Source organism: Parasteatoda tepidariorum, chromosome 5 (assembly GCF_982258835.1).
Source record: "Parasteatoda tepidariorum strain Cologne lab strain chromosome 5, Ptep-v5.0, whole genome shotgun sequence".
Taxonomy (NCBI): Eukaryota; Metazoa; Arthropoda; class Arachnida; order Araneae; family Theridiidae; genus Parasteatoda; species Parasteatoda tepidariorum.
The window spans coordinates 38,691,708-38,716,315 of NC_141759.1; the positions used below are offsets into that span (position 1 = coordinate 38,691,708).

Below are 24,608 nucleotides of genomic sequence, written 5' to 3' on the forward strand. Positions count from 1 at the left end.
ATTTGACAACTTGATACGAGTTAAAGTCACTTGTCGTGATAATTTGATAGCAAGTTTATTGTGCTTTTTAAAAAAAACTATCATTGAATTTATATTTGATATCAGCATCTATAATAAACAAGTTATTTATTTTAAATTAAGGAGTTCTATACTGGCTATCAAGTTTAAAAAAATGTGGACTATTCTCGTGGAGTTTGCAAAAATAAGGAAAATATTCGAACACAACGATATGCAAATGAAAGGCAACTAATTTAAATCTAAGCTATAGTTATTAAAAATTTATCTAAGAATATTTGGCACAAATGAAACTATCTATGTAATATTCGAAATTTCAAAGTAATAAACAAAGTGTAAATTTATTAATTAAAGTCATTATTTATCCTTTTTTGAATAATACATACTTATAATCGTTCTCTTAAAAAATTTAATTTTACTTAATACATATTAAGGTATAATATTAATCATGTAAATTTTACCTTAATTGAATTTCTTGAAATTACCATTCACCTTAAATACAACAGCGGTAATAAAATTATAGGTAAAAATGATTTAATTGTCAACCTTTAATAAAAACTTTAAACAAATAATATTGTTTCATGTTATTTTCAATAGTAGAGATTATTTTGAAACTAAATTTTTACACAATCCAATGGAAGCACATTATTTAAGTCCTAGCTACATACAAATATATTACTTAAACATAGATTTTAATTATATCTGTGGCAAAGTTATAACTAACATAAATAAAGTGCAAAATCTAAAATATTTTAACTTCTGTTAAATATTAATTTTACATGCATATATTTCTTAGAACAATTTTTTGAATTTATTATTTTTTTAAAAAAAATTCTTACTTTCTATGCAATCTTCATAATAGGATTTTGATTCAGGAGGTGCCTTACCTAAAATAAAATGAAATAAATACAGTTATAAAATAAATGCATTTCCAAAATATATACTTTTAGATTAATCATATATAACTCAAAATAATTATTAAATAAATATCTGAAGCAAATCTAATTTTTCTTTCAAATTATTCAAAGAACTAATAAAATTCAGTAATATAAAGTTTTAAAATATACTTAACCTCTTCTCTCCCACTGTATATATATATATATATATATATATATATATATATATATATATATATATATATATATATATATATATATATATATATATATATATATATATATATATATATATATATATATATATATATATATATATATATATATATATATATATATGGGTCATTCTCACAAAAACAGTCATTTTCATGTCCCCAGTATATTTTATGTTTGTTTTACAGCTTACGAAAAAAAAATTCAGTTAAAGTGTCCTTCAGAATGCAAGCTAACAAAAGAATAAAAATAAAATTATAAATTTTTATTTTTTATTTATTTTAGGTAATTAAAATATACCAATATGTCATTCCCTCACTTGTCCCCACTGCTGATTTAAAAAAGAAAAAAATTGTTTCTGAAATAAAAAATTTTTTTTTTACAAATTCGTGTTTTTCATTTCAGAATACTGAAATATAGAATTCAGAAAATCAATTTTAAATTTAATTTCTGATAAAAATATTAACACAGCACTATTTTAAACTTTGTCCCCAGTGTTTCGCGTCATTCCCTCACAACAATGTTCTTATCACCTGCGATCTTCTTAGAATAAAAATATTTTAATAAAAACTTCAGAAGTTATCAACTGGCATCATAGAACAAAATTGCAGTATGTTTCCATCTTCAACTTAAAGAAGCTTTGCTGTGGAATAAATTTGAATGAATCAAACCAGGTAAAATTTTTTACATTTGTCATTCCCTCATGTCATTTTTTAGAGTAAAGTAAAATACAACTTCATCGAGAAAAAGGATAATTATATGTTGCTTTCTTGTATGAATATAATTGTATGTGATTGACTTCAGAAATTAATTAGGCCTAACTGTTATTTTTAAATTTTATTGAATTCGTCATTCCCTCACTTGTGTATAAAGTGAGGGAATGATTCAAGATGAGTATATTATTAAATTTTTTTCTGTTCAATCGTGCCAGCCAATTTTATTTCCCAAACCTGTAAAAACTATTAAATATATAAGACTAAATTATAATAAATATGAGATATACTTAGTATGTTATCATTTTCAAGCTTTAGGTAGATGTAACTTAGATAAAAACATGTATTAAAATAAAATATCATTCCCTCACTATTAGTGTCATTCCCTCACTTTTTAAATAGTGAAAATAATTAATTTACTTATTAATTAATTTGAAAAATAAATTAAAAAATTATTAAATTGATTAATTAATTATTAATTATTATAAATTAATTATTTAAAAAATTAATTAATTTAAATATTAAGTATAATTTATAGGATATATACTTTCTTTATAATGCCATCACATATTTCTATTAATATAAAAAGTTTCAGAGCTTTTTATTCACTTTACTTTTTTGGGATTTTATGAACTGAAAAATGACAGTTTTCGTGAGAATGACCCATATATATATATATATATATATATATTTTATGGCGAGTGATTATTACCATGGTACATTAGGTGTTATAAAAATGTAAGGAATTTACCAATTTTTTTTTATTAATGAAATAAATTTGGTTAATGCTACAAAATTAAAGAAAGAACTATGATTCTTACTTTTAACGCGGTTTTTGAAACAGTCATTTGGTCAGTGGTAAATAGTTTACCATTGAACTTCTAAAATTGATGGTTGGTAAGACTACTAACCTCGACCTTAGAATCATGTAAAATATGTAATATTGATTATGCATGTTGTTAAATTTTACAATATTAAAATCTAGTTTTAAAGAGGAGTCTAAATTATAAGAGTTTTGTATTATTCACAATATGAATGATAATATGTAATGCATACTGGAAAATTTGTAATCACCTCCTTAATGTTAAAATTAAGCAAACTGAAATTTGTACGTTATTATTTATTAAATTATTCACCGCAATTGCTTAAAAATTCATAAATAGCTAAATATTTGTTATGTAAAGGTGTCAATATACATTCAATTACGTTATTTAAATTAACTTTTTAATTTTTTAAAAATTTCCAATTTAATTTTTTATTTACTTTTAATTAAAATTCGCAAACGAAAAATAGTATAAAGAATTTTCCTGCAATTTTAGAGTTAACATTTCTAAAAATTACTTTCAAGTACTTCACTTTAAAGCTCAATTATTATGTAACTCAAATGTGGAAAATAGAAAAATCCGTGTTCTATTCGCTATATATGCTTCATCTAAAGTAACAGATAAACGTTTAAAAAAGCGAGCTCAGTGAAAAACAGGATAGAAAATTCACTCAAACTTAAAACTTCTAAAGCGTAGTGGTATATATATAGACTCCAATCAATGCCTGAGTAAAAGAAGTGGTATATCTAGGTGGGAGGACTTTCAGACCCAGGCGACCAAGTGTGAAATTGTGCCCAAGCACCTGGGGACCTGATGGAACACCCTGGACCCGAGATAAGGTCCCCCCACTTAATGGTAAAAGCCAGTATTCTTCTTTATTATTAACTTCAACTTCTACAGCATTTTTTTCCTTTAAAAACTCGGTTACGAGAAGAAAAACCCCTCATGGGGCACTAACTTTCTTTAGTAAATAATTTTAGCCTACAAGAAAGCGGGAGTTTCCTTAGTTGATACTTTTTATCCCCATTTTTACTCAAAACTCATTTTGCAGATATTTATCTCCAAAAGCCGAAGTATTTGTGAGAGTATTAAGCTGAGGGAGTTTTTATTATTTTTATTATTCACGTTCGTTTTATTTATCGCGAGAATGTTATTTAAAGAGTTTTCTGCATCAGAGGATATGTGAGTTTTTTTTTTCTTCTGAGGACAGCGACATTTTATTTCGCTTAAATGGTCTTGTTCTTTAACGAGTGGAAAAAAGGTGTTTTTCTTGAGTTGTCGGAAATTTTGTCCCTAATTTATAATCGACTTAGAGAGAAAAGTATAGTTAGTGATGTGTGAAATATGGCAGATGATTTATAGTAGGCAAAAGAAACTATGCATTTATATTCTCTAGGAATTCAGAATGTCGTCTTAAGAAATGCTCCAATGAATTAAAATATCCTTTTAATTAGGCATATCAAACCGAAAAGATCGTGACTAATAAATTATTTTACATAAAGTTTATTATTCTAATGATTTCAACCCATTATTTACAAATTCTTACCATTTGAAACTTATTTAAATCATATTTATTTTTCTTATTTTCCTATAAACAATTTTTTTAAATAACATCATCAATAAAAATTGATGCAATAAAATTTAAAGAGATATACTCTAGGTTTTTTTATTCTCAACTTTAAAAGGTTAACTAATCTTAGATAAAATATTAAAATGATTCAATATTTTACAATGATATATCCAAATAACTTAAACTTTATGTGAATAAGATTAGTTCTCAAATTTTTTATTTATTACATAAGGCAAGTAATAAATATTACGGCTTGCATATGACATGCAACTCATATTACTACACGTATATTGATTTTTTTTAACATATATTACTACACATATTTGAGGTGTAATATGCTTCATTGTATGCCTGTAACTTACATACATCACTACTTGCAGAAAATGTTTAAATGTGCTTGTAAGATTTTCAAATATATGGAATGTAATAAATATGATAGATAAATTACATGTATATTGATTTATAGCATACACTACAGCAGTTATATGTGATATAGTATGCATTACTACATGCGCTTACATTACCGGTGTGGAGCTGGGAGTCGTAAGTTTGTGTCTGGCAGTCAACTTTCTGTCAGCTGTATGTGCATATTACAACTGTCATGATTGAAAGTCTTCTCGTTAGTTATAGTGTGGAAGTTAGGACAGAGGGGTACTAGTTAAGGCGCTGTACACGACGCCTGATCAAGGTCAAAATTACGAAGTATTTCTACAATGAACGTGAAAAAATAGAGCCGGGAAAAGTAGGGTTAGGCGCTTGACCATGTTTGGATGGTGTGCATTACTACATGATTATGACACGTAACATCACTACTTGTTGTATATGCGAATATATAAATAGTTATATGAAGATATTTCTAGAGGTATATGACTTGTAACATATGTTAAAACATGCAAAAAAAATTTACAGCATGTAATTACACTCATCAAACACATGTTTGATAGAAAGTTGCACGGGGTTTTAATTAAGAGATTAATGTAACTACTTTAAGGAATGCTAACAAATTTTTTTAAGATTATTTGAAGATATTTGACGTTTTTCAAAAGTGCACTAAAATATTTGACAAAAGAAAATAAATCACTGTGCTCTGGCTTCAGGAGTTTAAAAGGATAATCCTACTTAAGCAAAAGAAGTTTTCTTAACTTTAATCCCAATAGAATTAATGGCACTTAGTTCTTCGTAAAAAGAAAACTGAGAGTAAGAGATGGAGTTAGTGAAGGGTTGACATCGGAGTCGGGGGGTGTACGTGAGGGGAAGCGACGAACCGTGCGACATCTAAGACTCAGTTGTCGCTGTCTATCAATTTGACGTTGCACTTTTAACTTCCGACTCTCTCTCTCTCTTCTTCGAATCTTTTTATTTCACCCTACCCCCTATCTCCGAATTCTGGAAATGAGATGAAAGGGGGTGTTTTTGAGGGGGGTTGAAAAGGTCGTCGTTTCAATTTTTGTCTTTAGAATTATTTTCAGTGCTGAAATTGAAACTAATAAGACATGAGTGTTGTGTCACTGAATCGTAACCCACACGTTTTTATGTGTCTAGGGGAGGAATGTTTTCCAGGAAGTTTTTCTCTGGATTTTTTCCGGGATTCGCCATGACATAATGTGGAGATTCAGGCGTTTTAAGAGGAAGTAAAATCTTAAAGAGTTTAAAGCTTCATTAAAACAGGGATATTTATAAAAGGATAATTTGCCATTTTTATACACTCGATTTTAAATAGATCTTTCTCTTCGCTATAAATTTTTAATGTTAAATTAATAATTTACCAAATCATTAAATTAATGATTCATAAATAATTAATAATTTAACAAACTAAATTTTTTTATTTTTATTTTTTTAGAAAAAGTCACGTTTAAATAAAATTTAAAATATTCAATCTAACTAGTTCTCAAATAATTCTGAGATAATTTCTCTTTTGCTTTGTAATGTTGCATGCTGAACGGAAACCATTAACAGCATTGAGTTGTACCAATTATTTAAGTATTGAAAAAGATCAAAACTTTTATATCTGGAGTCCATTAACGCGCATTTTAAGATAATCAAGGTAATGAAGAGGCAGAATCTTGTAACAAGAAGAACGGCATGAAAAAATATTCTGGAGAAGGCCAAGGCCCAAAGCGGGCTGCCGTGCCAATGATGATAATGATGAAGCTTGCATGAGCACATTTTTTATGAAAATCTACCAAGTATAAACCTAATTTTAATTTTTTAATGGTAATATTAAAATATTTACGTAAAAGTTCAACATCACATTTTACAAAACTTCTAATTAATTATAATTATTATGAGTTTCATATTTTAATGATGTTTGTAAAATTTTCTTATCAATAATTGTTCTGTTTTAATAGATAAAGTTTCTGGCAACATCTGAAAGTATCGAGTACAGATTTGAGTGTTCGTGTTGTTGAGATGAGGCTCCTTACATTCAAAATGTTATTCAAATGTTCGTGATGTTTTAATTAATATAAACTGTTCTATTTAAGTAAATTAAACTTTTTAAATCGAGAATTTAAATTTTTTATTAAAGTGGAGGCTTTAAAATTTTAAATTTAAGCATAGATTTAAAGCTTTTCTACTAAAGTAGAGAATTTAAACTATAAATTTTAAGTAGACACTTAGACACTACTCCTTAATAATTAGGAACCCTTAACTAATCCATTCAAGTGGAGACTTGTGGCTAAATTATTTAAGTAAAAACTTTAAAGTGTTACATTTCATTACATTTTTTAAGTTATCCTTTCAAAGTAGAGGTCTTATATTTTTGCTTCAGATAAAGGTTTTGAAATATTCCATTTAAGTGAAGACTTTCAACTACTCCATTTAGGTAGACTTTAAACTATCTATTTAAGTAGATACTTTAACCTATTAATCCTCATTAAATACTTTAAACTTATCCATTTCAGTAGATAATTAAAACTGTTCCTTTAAGGCTAGGTTTTAAACGACTACTTCAAATTTGAATATATACTATGTATTGATATATTATATGTTGAACAAATATTTGTTTTGTTTGAATATCGTTGTTGACACTTAAATTCTTTATTCTATAAAATAGCATTGGTGTTAAAAAATATATCATAATTCAAAACAAATAAAAAATAGTTCTTTAAACATATAAAAAAATACCAATTTATTTTTAAAAAGAATACAAATTATATGTCGAATTTATTTGCTAATATGTCAACGAGTAAAAAAATAATATTTTTCAATTAATTATAGCCCTTTTTTTAATACTTATTCTAAAAAAAATAAATTGTGTAATCAAATTCAAAGTAGAGCAAAAAAAAAAAAATAATAAATAGCTCACCCGGACTGCTATTATAAAATTTCCGATTACTAATAAAAAAATTCAAAATCTTATAAAAACTTTGCGTGCATAGGATGTGTCATGGCAAGTTTTCAAACCATCATCAGATCTAGCACTTTAATGAATTATTGCACCGAAGATAAGAGTTCACAAATCGACTTCATATGCGTGCCCGTTTAGAATTTAAAACAAGCCATTTTTTTTAAAATTCGTCGCCAACCTTCCCAACTCAAAAGTAAATTAACAAAGACTAATTTTGCGGGTCACGCGGGAACATAAAAAAAAACGAGCTATGGGGGGAAAAGATTTATTACATTGATAACTTTGGCGTTCGCTGCTGAAAGAATTTAATTAACGAATCGCCAAGAAAGCGTTTAATTATGCAGCATTTCAAATACTACAATTACTTCTGTCTCAGTGACCATGGCGATGATTTTTCGCGCTGGTTGAGTTTTTTTCGTTACTTCTGGTAATTAAAACTCATTAAGAGGAGGAGGTTCCTGGCATTACAATTACTTTGGTTCATTTTGTCGCGTACGTAAACAAGTGTTGGCGAAAGTGTTTACTTGAATTAAGCAGAACACTGAATGCCTGTAATTGTGGGGAGTTTAAGCGTAAAAAAAATAAGCCAATTCAAAGATGAAAAATTGCTATTTAATGAGTTTAAAGTTTATTTTTCTTTTCAGATCGTTAATTTATATTTTGTCGGTATTGTTTCAAAATTCACGGTGTGCAGAATTTTCTTAATTAATGGGAAAATTATTTTGGGGAAAATTATTCATGAATAATAAAAAAGTTTCTTTTCACGAAATTAGGAAAAGGTGATAGTAAAAAATTTAAACAACATTAATTTATTTCATAAACATGTAGAAGCGTTCCATGAAAATTTTCACATTTTATTTGCAAAGCAAAATGTCGCATCTGATTTTAATTTCAATTTAGTTTTTTTGCATTATTTTTTCTGCCCAAAATTAGAGTAATTTAATGAATTATTTTTAAAAGAATTCAAGTAATTATTTTCTAAACTTTATAGTTTAAAGAGTTTATGGTTGAATTTCTATTATTACCTGTAGATTTCTATCGTGATTTCAACTACGTTTTTCAAAAACTTTATTTAAATATACCACACTCTTCTATAAATGTGAATGAAGCAATTATATTTTAACATAATTTAATTTAGAATAAAATTAACGATTTTAACATGGCTCACTTTGGAATAAAATTAACAATTTTAACATGGATCATTTTAGAATGAAATACAATTCAAAAGTTTAAAAAAAAAATTTAAAGTTGAAAGATATTGTATTTTAGAATTATAGTCCGATGTAAAACAAACAATTACAGAATAATACTAGTGGGTTGAATGACAACACTCATCTGATAAAAGTGGAGTTACACTAAAGATATATGAAGATAATCAAGAATTTAATCTATAGAAAAAATGTAGTAAGATAATTTTTAAATCAAAATTTGTTGATTTATTTCCAATTTATTATTATATTTATAAGTTGAAAATTTTTGTTGCGTTTCTCTTATAATACTTCGTTTACAGTAAAAGACAGAATATTTTGTTCAAGAGCGAAATGGTATCAATGTACAACGAATACAACTTAAGATACAGTGAAAACAAATGAATAACTTCCTTTTTTATACCGCAAATGCTGAAAAACAAGTTATTGCAGAATTAATGTACTACAATCTAGTTAGAAAATATTTCCTTGTTCATAGAGATTATGATAAAGAATTCATAAGTATTCCTTCGGTATAATTCCCAGTTTATGCAGCTTTTTTTCATACGCAAAAAAAGTTATTTTAAAATATATTTTCTACATATTCTTACATTCCATTTGATTATTATTTTCTTAGAAAAATGCATTTTAAATACATCTTTTCAATTATTCTTAAAAGATACACTCCATAGAGAGCAGATTATGTGATACACTTTTTCAAATAATTCCACAAACTTCATGGATATCTTGGTAATGTACTTGAGTAAATATTAGATAATATACTCGAATGTAGTGGCAGTTTTCAAAATACATGGACGTCTTGGTGATATACTATAGTACATACTTGGTAATATACTAAGAGTGGAATGATAATTTACAAAATACATGGATGTCTTTTTAACACAATATAGTAAATACTTGGTAATATGTTAGAGTGGAGTGATAATCTACAAAATAATGGATGTCTTGGTAACATAAAATAAATACTAGATGATATATTAGAGTTGAGTTATAATCTACAAAATACATGAATATCTTGGTGACATTATACTAGAGTAAATACTTGGTAATATATTAGACTGGAGTGATAATCTACAAAATAATGTATGTCTTGGTAACATAAAGTAAATACTAGGTAATATATTAGAGAGGAATATAAATCTACAAAATATATGAAGGTTTTGGTAATATCCGAGTGTAAATATTATGTAGTACGCTAGACTAGAGTGGTACTATACAAAATACATGGATATTTTGTTACAGTCTAGGTAATATAGTTGATTGGAGTTGGTATTTAAAAAAAATTCATGGATGTTTTGCTAATACACTAGTGCAAGAAACTAAGCGAATTTGTGGTCGATTATCTCTAGAACTACTGGACCAATTTTATTGAAATTTGATATGTACATACATTGATACAATACAAAACAAGTAACTATTCAACAATTGTAATACATGCATGTAATCGTGCGTAACACTTGTTGGAGTCGGAAGGTATGAAACAGCAGTTGCCGAATAAACAAAAAAAATGGGTTAATAGGGGGTTTGGTCCTCTCTTATAGATATACAGGCATTGCAGCGTGATTTCATACTTGAAGTAAGACAGTTTGTCCTTTCCTGGGGCAATTGGCTTGAATTTTCCTGTGGCAATTTCATACCTTCCGACTCCAACAAGTGTTACGCACGATGACATGCATGTATTACAATTGTTGAATAGTTATTTGTTTTGTATTGTATCAATGTATGTACATATCAAATTTCAATAAAATCGAACCAGTACTTCTGGAGATAATCAACCAAGTCTGCAATTTCCCTTAATTTCTTACACCAGTGTATATTATTGCAAATGCATGCAGTCAGGTTCCCAGAAACATTTAATAAGCAAAATGAATCTGTTTTAGGAAGAACTTGCATCTGTTGGTAATTTCTGCTCCATCCAAGATGAAAGGGAACCCACTACTCTCAGCGTTTGATCCATCATTTCTCATCACTTAAAATACTTCCCATTCACTTTCTCATTTGGGATGTCCAACTTTCCCAGAATCAAACTCGCATCTTTTCTTATTCTCCAAAAGAAGAAGAGGAAGGGGGGGAAGCAATCTCATCTGGATCCCAACCGAGTAGTCGGTGATTCACAAAAGTACCGACTATACACCCGCGTCACCTGACGTTGCAGAAAGTGGACCGAATGGACGGACATTTGTCACCGGACAATTGGATGGACAGTCTCTCACTCAGCAGTGGAGAGATTTATATTCCCTCTTTTCCCGCTATTTTTTTATTCTTGGCAGGACAAGTTTCTGTCCCCCACTTTTTTCCCCAACATTTTTTTTTATATATATTTTCCTTGATAGTAGTTTCAATGAAGATCGTGGGGGAGGATCGTCCCGGACACAAAGGGGGAATTGTTGCCTGGAATGGGAAGTGTCGAAGAACTTGATTTGATTGAGAAGGAGTTTTTTTCCTCAACGTTATTCGCTCCCTGAAAATTTAACTGTCGGAAGGTATTCATTACGGTACAATATCATAGCCGGTACTTGTGAGTCAAATAATGAAAAAAAAAAGTTCTAATCAGTCAGTTCTTTGAGACTGTCATTAACTGTTTATGGACATAACACATCAAAGATATTTAATATTAAATTTGATTATCATTGAACCAATTACGTCATTTAATAAATGAGACTCGCCATGTCTTTATTTCGTATAAATAAAAAGTGGTGGACAAACTGTTTTGATGTCAGTCTATTTCAGAAAGAGCCAATATATTAATAACTACCATAGCTTAAAAATGACAAATTTGGTAACTAATTAGCTAAAAAAGTTTTTAGCATTCTTAAAAAACTGTTTCCTCTTAATTCGGAATTTGAATAGAAAGGACTCCAATGGGTAAGACAAATTTAATTTTTTCTGTAAATATTTTATTGTAAAAAGTACAGGTACCTTGAGTGCCGGTATTTTTTACCGTAATAATTTAATCTATTTTTTTTACAGCGTATGGGATTATCAGGATTTAAAAATTTATCATTTAAGAAACTTTGTTTCGTAAGGCGTCCTTCTTATCATGGTTCATAGTATTAAGACGGTTCAATCGCTTTAAACGACTATCCTTTACTCTTATTCTAATCTTAGATAAAATATTGAAATATAGACAAACTGTTTCTAAAACTAACTAAACTAACTTTCTAAAACTAACCTACGAACTAAAGAGTTAAAAAAATTTTAAAGTTTATTCTAAAGAGTGAATGGATGGGTTGTTTGAAGTCTGTAATAAACTACGAGTATATATAAACGAACTTTCGAAACTAAATACTTGATATTTTCATTCTTAAATTGAAAAGATAGAGGCATTAAACATTTAGGGAATATCCTTTAAACTTGTGCCATATTATAAATTTTTATTGCAGAATATAACATCATATCAATATGCATTATTTTCCTTCTTTTTTTTAGCTATAAAACAAAGCTCATTTTGCTTTACAAAAAATTATTGGGGAACGCAATGTTTGCCCTAAATTAATAATACTTATAATTGCTTTTATTAGTTCATAGTGTTGGTTTAACGTAACATTTTTAATATGAAAAATGCATTTTCTCTGTAATGAATTACAGCATGTTCAGAAATTACATAATTATTATTAATGAATTTTTCCCAGTTATATAAAAGTGTTTTGCATAATTATATTAAAATTATTTTGTTTTTGTTAACAATTTGTTACTGTTATAATTAACTCTACATTTTCAGAAAAAATGTTTCAATGTTAAACCATAAAATCGTGAAAATTTACTGCAACCTTAATAAGATGTTAAATTGAACCATGATTCCGGTCAAAAACGACCATATTACGGAGTAATCAAGGCCAGAAAGGATTATTTTGCAGGATATTATTAATCGATTTTCACAGTATTGAAATTGAATCTAATTTGAACTATAATTTGACTAGAAATTTCTAATTCTGCATGCTTTACTTCTATAGATTAATAGGCTATCTTCATTCAAAAATTACAATACCTTTTCAAGAGTTGAATGCTGTTAACAAACGATGACCAATCAATTATAATTGGCCCCATTCATTAATCAAATTGATTAAACCACACCACAACAACACATTTACTGAGATTTTCACACAGCAAGCGACAAGCACGGAGCCAAGAGCACACAAACCACCAACACCTCAAGACACCACCATAACAACACATCGACACCCAATCTTAAACCGTGCAAAACCAAAGGGGAGCATTTTTATTTGACAAACAAATCAATGACTGAAAAAGAGAGACCGAAATATTTACCACGTGGTTTCTAAAAATACGTGCACGAGCCGCATACGCATCGGTTTGTTCAACCTTGAGTCTGCTGCAACACATATTGGTTCTATCGGTATTCAATAGCCCAGTATCGGTAACCAATACGGACATTGGATAAAAAGGGGACTTTTTTTCCCCTCTCCCCCACTGTTAACTCTCTTTTCCGGTCTATATAAATACAGCATCATGTGGTTGTTAAAGTACGATTTAGCTCAGGCATTGTTTACAGTAAGAAAAGAGTCCCTTGATCGCATTAAGGATCTCAAAGACATCGAAATCGAGTTTTTATGACTATTTTCATTCTTAGTCAAGAGCTTTTTTTATTGTTTATTGTCTGCGATGAAGGGATATGTCATTATTACATTATTATGCTCTGATAGTTAGTTGCCGATTTATCGTAACATACCAATTTTTTTTCCTTCTCAGTTTTCTTCACCAGTGATGGAATACACAGAAACGTGTATTTGAATAGTTAAGTGGAAGAATGTGCAAGTTACATTATTTGAAAATATTGATATTTATCAGGGACAAATCTTATTTTGCTAATTTCAGCGAAGGAGGGTTCTAACAGATAATCTTTGTTTTCGAAGTGAAAGAAGGCGCTAAATGCATTTGGTAACAGGACGACCCTAGATACTTTTTTGGTAGCAAATTAAAATGTCAACATTGCATCCATAACTCTCAGTAGCAATCTAAATCATGCAATCATAATGAGAATTGTCGAGAATTTTGACGGACTTAGGATAAAAACCATTACCAGCCAATATTTCCTCTAAATAAGACTTTTATAGATCTTCCAATTCACAAGATATTTTATAGCCATTATTTAGCCCATACAATAAGTTTGATTCTATATACGTATATACCACTACGTAACCAAAATAGGGTCTAAATTAAAACTTCAACTTTATCTAGATCCATTTAAGACAAAATATCGACATCCTAATTCTGGTTTCTTGTTTTTTTTACCTTCTTGTAAGATCTCTGTTGAGCAAATTCTGGGACCTACTAGGTCCCATATAAAATAGTTACTAAAAGTGTTACAAATCGTCGATTCGAAGCTCGCAGATAATAAATAAAGGACAAGACGCAACACTCATTTTCTATTGTATACGTATAAACTTTACAGCTAATTTACTCAAATTCTCTAAAATGTAAGTTAGAATCTTTATTAAATTAGCTCCTAATTCTCTTTAACAATCTTCAATCACGTTCAACAGTTAAAGTTTCACATTAATATTTATGGGAACAGATTATTGCTGAAAACGAAATTACTGCTTAAGTATTTGGCTAGATAAAGTTCTCATTTGAACACCATGTTAACTCTACTTTAAAAAAAAATATTTTTGATTACAAATTTTGCTAAAACTTTCATATCAGTACGTAATTAAATTTTTCGTGAACACCGAAGTATTTACACAGTATAATTTAGAAAACTATTGAGTTACACTTTCTTAATTACATTATTAAGTAATTTAATTAGAATTTTAAAACATACTGAATAATTATACCGTTTATACTTACAGCAATTTTAATATGATGCCATATTATCATGTAAACTAACTCTTCCTGAATTTAGTTATATTACAAAGAGACTCAATTGAGCAAAAATGAGATTCACCATAACACCGTATTGAGGTTTCAGCAAGTTTGCACAATACTCAGCGTATTATGGGCTCAGCGTATTATCAATTTTTCTCAAAGCTTACACTTTGAAATCTGCACGAAGTGTTCTGTTGCCTAGACCTCCCCTGATCACATCTTATCTTGTCTGGGACTTACCAGGCAGGAACTGGTTCAAGCTCCCCTGTTGGTGCTAGACTTTCTCAGAGTGAACGAGCTCATGGACCTGATATAGCTCTGCTGGTCATGGGGATGAGAACAACAACAACAACAATCTCAAAGCTTGTCGGATTTGTTACTTTGTCTTATCACTGCACATGATTTCAACAATTGAGCATTGAAATGCTTTAGATATAAATTAACTTACTTTTAATTCGTTATGAAACACAAGCTTGACTTATTTTCAATTCGTTATGAATTATCTTGTAGTCCAAACGGCTAATTCAATATATTTTACAGAACGAAAAATTATCGTATGAAAATAAATGACGACTCATTTAAATACAATTTCCGAAACAAATTTCTCGTACTTGTTATTTTTCTAGAAATGTCATTACACTTCGTTGAAAATATTAAACGCAAATTTTCTTTTTAGAACCTTTTCTGCCAGCGAATTGCATCTGTTTTCCATTCTGAATTTCCCTAAGTGAAAACCTTCGAATCTCGATTAGCGCACCCTCTGCAGAAGCAACGACAGAAATATTTTTTAAGTGTTCCTTGTATTTATCCCGCGATTTTCCTGTGACACCTTTCCAGAAGCGGTGTCACATTTTTTTTCTTCCTGTTTTTCTCCTTTCATACCCAAAAGATGTCACCGCAAAGATGTTCGGAAAGGGAGAGGGTATGCCCCTTTTTGGGAGCTAGTGCGAAAAATATGATGCCAATGTTACTTTAAAAGAACATTAGGGAAAACGGTAAGGCCTGATAATCACCGCACATTTGAAACGCATTTCGTTTTGTATTCAAATGCATGCATCCAGCGAGACCCTCTTCATCCCAACCCTTCCCTACCCTTTTGTCTTATTTTTTCCTTATATTTTTTTCTTTCTAGAATCTATTACATGCTGAATTCCACAAAAGTCTTTAAGAGTTGCAAAAAAATAAATATCCCCATAAAATGATTTGCTGTGTATTTTTGAATTTGTAATGGATAGGATAGTTTTATTAACAATACGTTATAATTTTTTCTATATAAATATGTCCCCATAATTGTGGTTAAAAATAAATGAAATTTTGAAACGTGTCTAAACTGAAATTTCAAGTTTGCAGCTGCTTTAAGAAAGTCCTAATTTGAGCCAAAATTATTGTATTTCTTGAACTTGATTACGCGGTACTGTAAAAAACTCAGGATCAAATTACGGTATAAAGTTCGAGCGCTTTGAGTGTGCATCATTCGTAAAATCCATTTTACCGTACGATATTATTCCGTAATTTTTACATTAATATTTATTTAATTAGAATGAGTCAGTAATTTTACTGTAACTATTACTGTAAAAATTACGGTATATCAGATTTTTGCTATGCCATATGTTAAAATTGGATTATCACATGTTGAAAATGTCTCGGTAAAAATGAATTTTAACGTAAAAAGTACCAGCTTTCTGAAAAATCCAGTGTGGTCTAACGTGAAAGAAATGTGGTTCATTTAAACGCAAATAAAGTTGCAGCTAATTTGAACAGTATAATGGTTTTAAATATCGGTACTATGGTTCAGCATAGGATCAATTTTTTTACAGAGTGAAAATCTCTAGGTATTGAATATCGCTATTTAAGTATTTTATTATCCAATAATATGAAATTTTTCTAATTTGAATAATTTAATCTTTTTAAATCTAAGTGTAACAGTCATTTATTTTTTAAAATTTATTTTAAATAAGTAATGAGAAATAGTTTGTCTATGGTAAAAATACAGAATCGATTTAAATACCATAACCAAGAAAACTGATGTGCCGTAAAACCCAAATTCACTGAAAAACAATTATGAAATTTTATTTTTCCTTCATATTGTTTTGGCTAAAATTGTGTGGATCACACTTTGACCATTTAGAAGCCAAACCTGCCCCCGCATTCATAATTTAAACTCAAAACAAAATTTAAATTAAGGAAAAAATTGACATTTAATTATTTTTCGTAAAAGAAATATATATTCTTTTAAAATTAAATTAAGAAGCAGAAGTTCAATTACTTTTAAAAACAACAGGATGTAAAAAAAAACTGCTTTCAAAGTTAACCAATTTTCTGGTGATTTTTTTTTAATGTTTTATTTGCGTTTTTATGTTGCGTTTTCTTTTTTTAAAAAAGCTTTCGAGCTGAAATTAGGGATAGACAATTTATTAACTTAGGATCAGACCTTCGAATGGTAAACGTACAGCAACCAACCACTCACTCAAAAGTTTTGGAAAAAAAAGAAAATTTTATAATTATTTTTTGTAACTGATTTTAGTGAACTTTGAAAAAAGTCTAGTCACATTATTTTTTTGAATAATATTTTCTTCCAACAAAGCATGTTCAAATCAATTTAAGTCAAGGATGTTTGTTTGTTAGTTTCTTAAAAAAAAAACTCATGATGTAAGTAATTTGTATACGATGATAATAATAAAACTACTTTTCTACGGAAAGAAATTGAAAACTTTTAAATTTTTTTTTAAAACATAGACTAAATTTAAAACATTTTTCACTTCAACATATATTATAAAAGTACTCAATAAACATATGAAATTCTTAACATTTTGACTTTTGATAAGGAATATTTTTTAATATCAATTGCTATAAAAATTGCCGTCATTGCTAGCCCCGAAAGTAGTTATCCGTTTTCTTGCAGCCCTTCTTCTAGAAAATTTTTCATTTTTAAATTAAATCACTAAAAATGTGGGAGATACAGATAACAATACCAAAAAAAATGCAAGAAGTATATAAAATAATAAAAAGGTGGAATGTTAAATAGAAAAACACTCAGTTTGATTATTTCATAAATAGGCTTCTTCTAAATGCATACTTTCTGTTTTCTTTTACGATTACTTTTTTTCTCTTTTATTCAGTTTAAAAGAAATTTCAAAAACAAAGAGGTATAAAATTATAGAGTATATTCTCAGAATTTAACAGTGTTTCACAACTCCAAAAATTCTGAGTAGCCAGAATGTTTTTTTCTAAAGCCCCATTTTCCAAGCTGAGCAAAATTGTTAGCTCACGACCTACATTTTCTTATATAGAAATGGAAACAAAAACAAAACAAATGATCCAATGGAAAAAGAAAAAAAGTTAGGAAAAAAAAAACAGGATTTACACAACAGTCCCCTCTTTTTTCTTCTTACATCTTCCTTTCTTCGAAATTTTTTTTCGCAAGATCTGGTGTCATCTTTTCCCATTAGTGGGGCCTAGCTGGCCGCAGGTGGCCGTAACCACCCCGGTGAGGTGCCGGGGCTTGGCCGCCCTAATCCCACCCCAGCCTCAGAAAATTCTTTTTCTTTCAGTTGACCCAGGAGACGGGGTGTTGACCCTCCAATCCCTTGTCACCTCATTACACAAGGGAGGAAGAGAAAGAAAGTGTTTGCGCCCCTTTCTATTTCGCCCTAGCGCTAATCATTACCTCTCATTTGGTAGGGTTGCTCCTGCACTGAAATAATCATGACTATAACTCTACAATTCATGGGAAATATTTTCTTCTGAATATATATCTGTCAATCCAAAATACCTAACTACAGATTTTTTATGTATGTTTTTGTATTGAAATAGCCATGACTATAACTCTAAAATTCACAGGAAATATTTTTACTAAATATAAATCTTTCAACCCAAAATATCTAACTACAGATTCGTTATGTGCAAGAACATAGGCAATTTTCATGCTAAACAGCTAACAGATCTTTATGTTTAACAATCTCTATTTTAAAAAAAAAAAAAAAAAACAATTTATTTAAAGTTTTTTGTCTTAAAAATTTAGATATAAAGTTTGTTAATTGATTTATTCAGCTAATTATTGGAAATTTTTCGATTAAATGAATTCTAAATCTAAAAAATATATTTTATTTAATTTAGTTTTAAAAATACTTTCTGAAATTAGTTTCTAAAATTAATAGTGCTTAATTTACAGCAAATATTAGGAATATTACAAACACTTTTTTAACTCGTATCAAGTGTTTAGTTATCACAATCCAATTAATGAAATACTTTTCATAATAGAAATAAATTTTATCCTACGAAAATAATTAGAAATAAGAAGAAAAAACAATAAGAAATAGGGAAAAAACAATAAGAAATAGGAAAAAACAACATGAAATAAGAAAAAAACAATAAGAAATAAGAAAAATGCAATAAGAAATACGAAAAAACAATAAGAAATAAGAAAAAAACAATAAGAAATAAGAAAAAACAATATGAAATAAGAAAAAAACAATACGAAAAAAACAATATGAAATAAGAAAAAACAATAAGAAAAATAAGAATAAATAAAGTAAGATATCTCAAAGGAAACAAATCTTGTAATAAAGAATCTCTTTTATTCTAGATTGGACAAAATTGCGATTTGGAGAGCACTAAAATTGTTCGGTGTGGAGAACACAGTAAATATTGCTTTTAGTATTTGTAGAAATGTTTACTCTTGGTTTCTTATGAAATCGTGCAAACTGAGGTTGAAGTGGTTTGCAATATCTTTTTATGCTCTGAATCGAATTTCGTTTTCATAGACTCAATAATAACAAAATTTTAAGTTTAAAAATTTAACTCTATATAGCTGTATTAACATTATTTTGTAACATGTATCGAAATTAGGTTTGAAAATGTGGGTTGTTTAGTAATTTGCCGTTTTAATACGTTATTTTTTAATTAAAAAAAACAAACAAATTGAAGGTCAAAAATTTATATCAAAGAAAAAAATAAAAAAAAATTTTAAAATTTGGCAGTTCATTTACGCACGGAGAAAAAATACTAGTAAAATTACCGTACTGTGTGGTAATGACATTTCTGGCAAAAAAAAGAAGCCATAATTCTGGTCAATGGAACCAAAATATACGAAATTTAAACTATTAGTTTGGTAATTTTTTCAGTTAACCGGAAATTCCGGTTTTTTAAAATTATAGTTTTTTTAACCACACATTTACACAGTAAATCATGGATGCTAAAATATCACGATACCGTTTCCTGGTATATGTTCTGAGCGAATTTTTCGTCAACGGGAAGTAATAAAACAAATTTCGTCATTCAATTTTTTACCAAATATAAATTGATTAATTAAAAGAAACTCGTAGTGTTTTGATCTTAGTGTTTAGAGTTTTTTTCTCTCTTTTTATTAGTAATTATTTGGAGTATATGATAAAGTCGGTCATTTTTGTGCTCTTTCAGAATTTCACATATTTATCCCAGATACATCGACTTGATTTCAAACACATTATATAGTAGGCATCCATAATTAGTTCCTCATTCCAAACATGTCGAAAAAAAATTACAACCACAACGTCTACTTAAGAAAAAAACCCACAAGAATAAGAAACGAAGCAAAATGTCACTCCCATCAAATTTATTTAATTTTAAAACATATTCCATTCGTTTTTATGAAATCATATCTGCTCACTATCTAAAAAAAAAAAAATACCTTTTTTATTACCCAAGGTAAAGTAGGACTTTTTCGCTCGACTTATCGAACATATTCTTCTACTGTAACAATCAGAGTCATTTAAAGTGAACGCAAAGATTTCATTTTTCCCCTACTGGTGAAAAGATTCTAATCCTGACAGTCATTTGCTACGGGGACCCGAAGGTTCTTCTGAATTTTTCCGACGGTACTTCTCGGTACAGCGAGCGCGTGTTTTCCTTTTATTAGTTTTGCCGGGGCACACTCGAACTTGCCCCTTTCTCCTATCCGGGTAGCCTAAAGGAATGAGAAACCTGCATAGAACAGAAGCCTTGTTAACCACAAGTTTGCTACCACCGAACTGAAGAGGGATGCTGCATGGCCTGAAATGAAGGTTTTGGTTCTGTTGCCCTGAAGGCCCAATTACAGAAGCCGGCTTCCACAACCTCTCCTCTAGTTAACAATGGCAGTTTCGATAGAGGTCCTGGTCCTCCCTCCACCCCTGTCCTCCATCCATCACTCTATTATGCTACTTCGAGTCTTTTTCATTTTTAGGCATGCCTTATTTCATTGCACCAACCTCTTCCACCCCCCCCCGCGATCCCGTTCTCCTGATTTCAGGATAGAGGAAGAATGGGAGAAGTCGAGATTTTGCATGATTTTTCTCCTAGATTTGGTTGGGGGTTTCTGGCTGATTGTTTCGGTCTCGGTATTTTAAAATTTTTGCCAGTGGCGTAATGGGTTTTAAATGAGATATTGTTTTAAAAGATGTATGATTAATTAATGTTCATTAAAAGATTTTGATTCTGAAATCACATGGGGGCATATTTGATCCAACAGAAGACCAATTATTTTATTCAATGCATTAAAAACCCCTCAATATATAACAATGTAACGAAAATGGTTAACTATCTGTTTAAAGAAATCTCGTTCTTAAGCACATAGCACACAAAATGTTTGGTACTACTTACGCACATGCGTTACCAATATCACCTACCCCATACTTATTCCGCACACGGGGAACGAGGTTTTTGTACTTTATCTTATAACAGTGCTTTATATTTAAAGTTCATTAGTTTAATTTTCTTTTTAAATAGCTATATCAGAATGAGTACAACCGGGAAAAATTTGAAAAATGAAGAAAAAAAACCTGAAAAATGAATCTTGAGGACATTGGAAATTCAAAAGAGTTTAGTTTAAATTTTGTTTTAGTGATTAAATCAGTCAATTTATCAGTTTATCTATATTTCCTTCAATTTACAATTTTGAAAAATAAGAATTAATATTAAAAATTTGTTTCTTTAATCGTATTCTACCGCTTTTTAAATTTTTCTCGGCTGTGATCACCTTGCACATGGCATAGATTTTCTCCTATATATTAAGGTTTTAGGTTTTTATTGGTTGCCATTAATCAAGGATCTAACTATTATACTGTCGTAGATAAATTATGAAGCAACATTTTCATTACTCTTCCTCTGAGTGTCCAATAAATTATTAATAAATTTCCCTGCTGCAGTTCGTAGTTAAAAAAGTAAAATATTCTAAGACGTAGAAAAATTAAAACAAGATTATTTTCGTAATATGATACAACAAAGATTAAGGTTTGATTTTAAATTAAACATGCTGATGCCCGCAGCTTTGCCCGCGTAGAAGTAGTTTGATTTTAATTTTAACTATTTTCAAGAGATATCCAAGATATTGTCTAAGTCCTCTTTTTATTGAAGTATAGTAATAATTCAAAATCTGTACTGCACCAATTAAATCAAGCAGAGCACAATAAGTATGAGTTTGGGACATTACAGCATAGTCGACAGCTGAAATGTTGAAATTATTTCTATCTCTGTTATGAGATAAGATAGAAAACCATTTATGTTTAAAATTTCAAAAGCCATTTTAGAAAAGATAGAAAATAAATCTAAATTATTACTTCGTAACTAAGTTTTTATTTCTATAAAAATACTAAATTATTATAAATAAATGCATACCGTGTAACTAATTATTTAACACTATTTCAATCATTACATAAGTTAGCGCTTAAAAAATTACTTTGATAATGATTTTGGTAAACTTAAAAATAAAATATTGTTTTATTATGTGTGATAAAATTTAGTAAATGAAGTAAAATGTAATAATTTTATCATGATACCTTAGAGCTGGGTATAAAACCAATTATTAACCAGTATTCGGTTAAATTTACTTTGCAGTTTTGTATTTTTCGCAAAATGTGTGGCAATCCGAACTATAATTTTGAAAACCAGAATTTCTGTTAAGCCGTTATTATATAAACGGAAAAACTACCAAATGAATGGTTTAAATGCCATATACTTTGTTTTTTATTACCTGATTTCTGTTTTAATGATTAAAACATTTGTATAATAATTTCGCAATTAACTTAATAGAATCTATTATATTCATAGCTAGACATTTTTTGTCATTATCTACTTATATTTTTCCGTAAAGAAGAATCTAATAATCATTCCTGACCAGTTTTAAAGCTAGTCAATCCTATTAATAAAATTATGATCATTGTATACTTTCGAAATTTTTTTAAAGATTATATTTAGATAATCTCTATTAATGTTAGAACGTGTACATAAGTATGTCATCGATGATTTGGTGTTTGTGTAAATCATATATCCAGTATAATAAAAGAAAGTTGAAAACTTTAATTTTAGTTAATAAAAATGTAGGCAGCATTTATATCTAATATAAACAATACAATGCAATTAAAATAATTGATTTTGAGTAAAATATTTTACCATGGAAAATTTTATAAACTATATAATTAAAACATAAAAAAGAAATATTTTCCGTATATATATATATATATATATATATATATATATATATATATATATATATATATATATATATATATATATATATATATATATATAATTAGCTAATTAGCTTCACAAAAGAAACTGTATGTTTCAATTCATTTTGAATAGTACCTAAAAACAACAGGCACAAAAGTACTTCCGCTGTACTGAAACAAAATAAAAACAGACTTTCTGGCTATACTACTACAAATAAGAGCATTTGAGTTTTTTTTTCTAATTTTAACTAAGCACACAAGAAAAATTTTCTCAATATCTTTTTTAACTATAATTTAAAAAATTAAAAATAAAATAATGCAACTTAACCCCTTTCAATAATTTTATTTATTTACAATGATAACTGAAATGTAATTAATGGCAATGACTCGTTAAGTAACTTTTTTGCTTGCTGTAAAAGAGAAATAAAATCAATTCATCTAATGATACATTCCTGTAAAAATCATTAAAAATTGTTTTGATAAAATAAATTAGTTTTTTTCTTGAATTATTTTTTAACAAGTGCAACGAATTTATTAATAGCTTAAAATTTTTATTAAAAACTTATTAGTTATTGAAACTAAATTTCCATTTATAAAAAAATTATTATTAAATAATATAAATTTCTGAATTAATAATACTTTAGCATTTTAGGAAAACATCCTAGTCCCCTGAAGCAGTAAATTAAAATATTTCTTTTTCTTCTTATCTTGGCTCAAATACCAAAATTTTTAAAACGCAGGCGGTACATTCATTTAGGAATACTTATACGATCTTAGCTTTGAAAACTATCTCTCGGAGTAAAAAAGAAGTATGGTCAAAACGACCATAATATAATTAAAGTTACCGTGAAGTAACTACTCTATGTACTCTACGTAGTAAAGTACTCTATGTGAACACCAAAAAGCTCGGTAATTTTTACCGAAGTGCTATGGTAATGATTTGGGTAAATTTAACAATAAAGTACGGTTGTATAGTATGCAATAAAATTTAGTAAATAAGGAAAAATTTAATAATTTTATTATGATTAATAATTTTATCCCGGTATGAAAACCATTTCAAATTATTTATATTGCAAAAATATTTTCTTTTATTCGAAAAACTTAATTGCAAAAAGTTTGCTCTAGAAGAGTTATCCAATTGTAATTCTAATTAAATTTTTTTTTTCAAAAAGTAAAATTAAGGCAAATGTTTTTCCTAATATCGAAAGTTTATAATTTCCATTTAAAAATTTTATGTGCAAAACCTTAGCAGTTGGCGGCGAAAAAAATCGAAGCAATATCTTTTTACCGCAATTACAATTTTTTTCTTCAACTATAAATAGTGCATTTCTTTAGGAGTTTTATTTGCGAATAGTTTGCAATCGAAAAAAAAAAAGCTATAAGCACAGTTAATTTTTTATAACAAATGTGAATTTTTCTCCTAAAGTATATAATATATATTTTCCATTCAGGTATCCTAATTGAGAAATTGTAACCACAATTAAACATAATTTTTTATTTATCAAAACTTCAAATTTTTGCTTTTATCA

General features: G+C 28.4%; 1 protein-coding gene across 6 annotated transcripts in view; it reads right to left on the bottom strand.

The window, feature by feature from the left end:
* The window catches only part of LOC107451597 (hepatocyte nuclear factor 6-like), a 268,387-nt gene that overhangs the window by 189,945 nt on the left and 53,834 nt on the right, over positions 1 to 24,608 (bottom strand). For 2 of the 6 annotated variants that reach the window (XM_071185199.2, XM_071185202.2), the window contains exon 2: positions 855 to 902. The exons of the other annotated variants lie outside the window; for them this stretch is intronic. In XM_071185199.2, the coding sequence (XP_071041300.1) occupies positions 855 to 902 (48 nt within the window). The remainder of the gene's footprint in view (positions 1 to 854; positions 903 to 24,608) is intronic. 6 annotated transcript variants of the gene reach the window in all.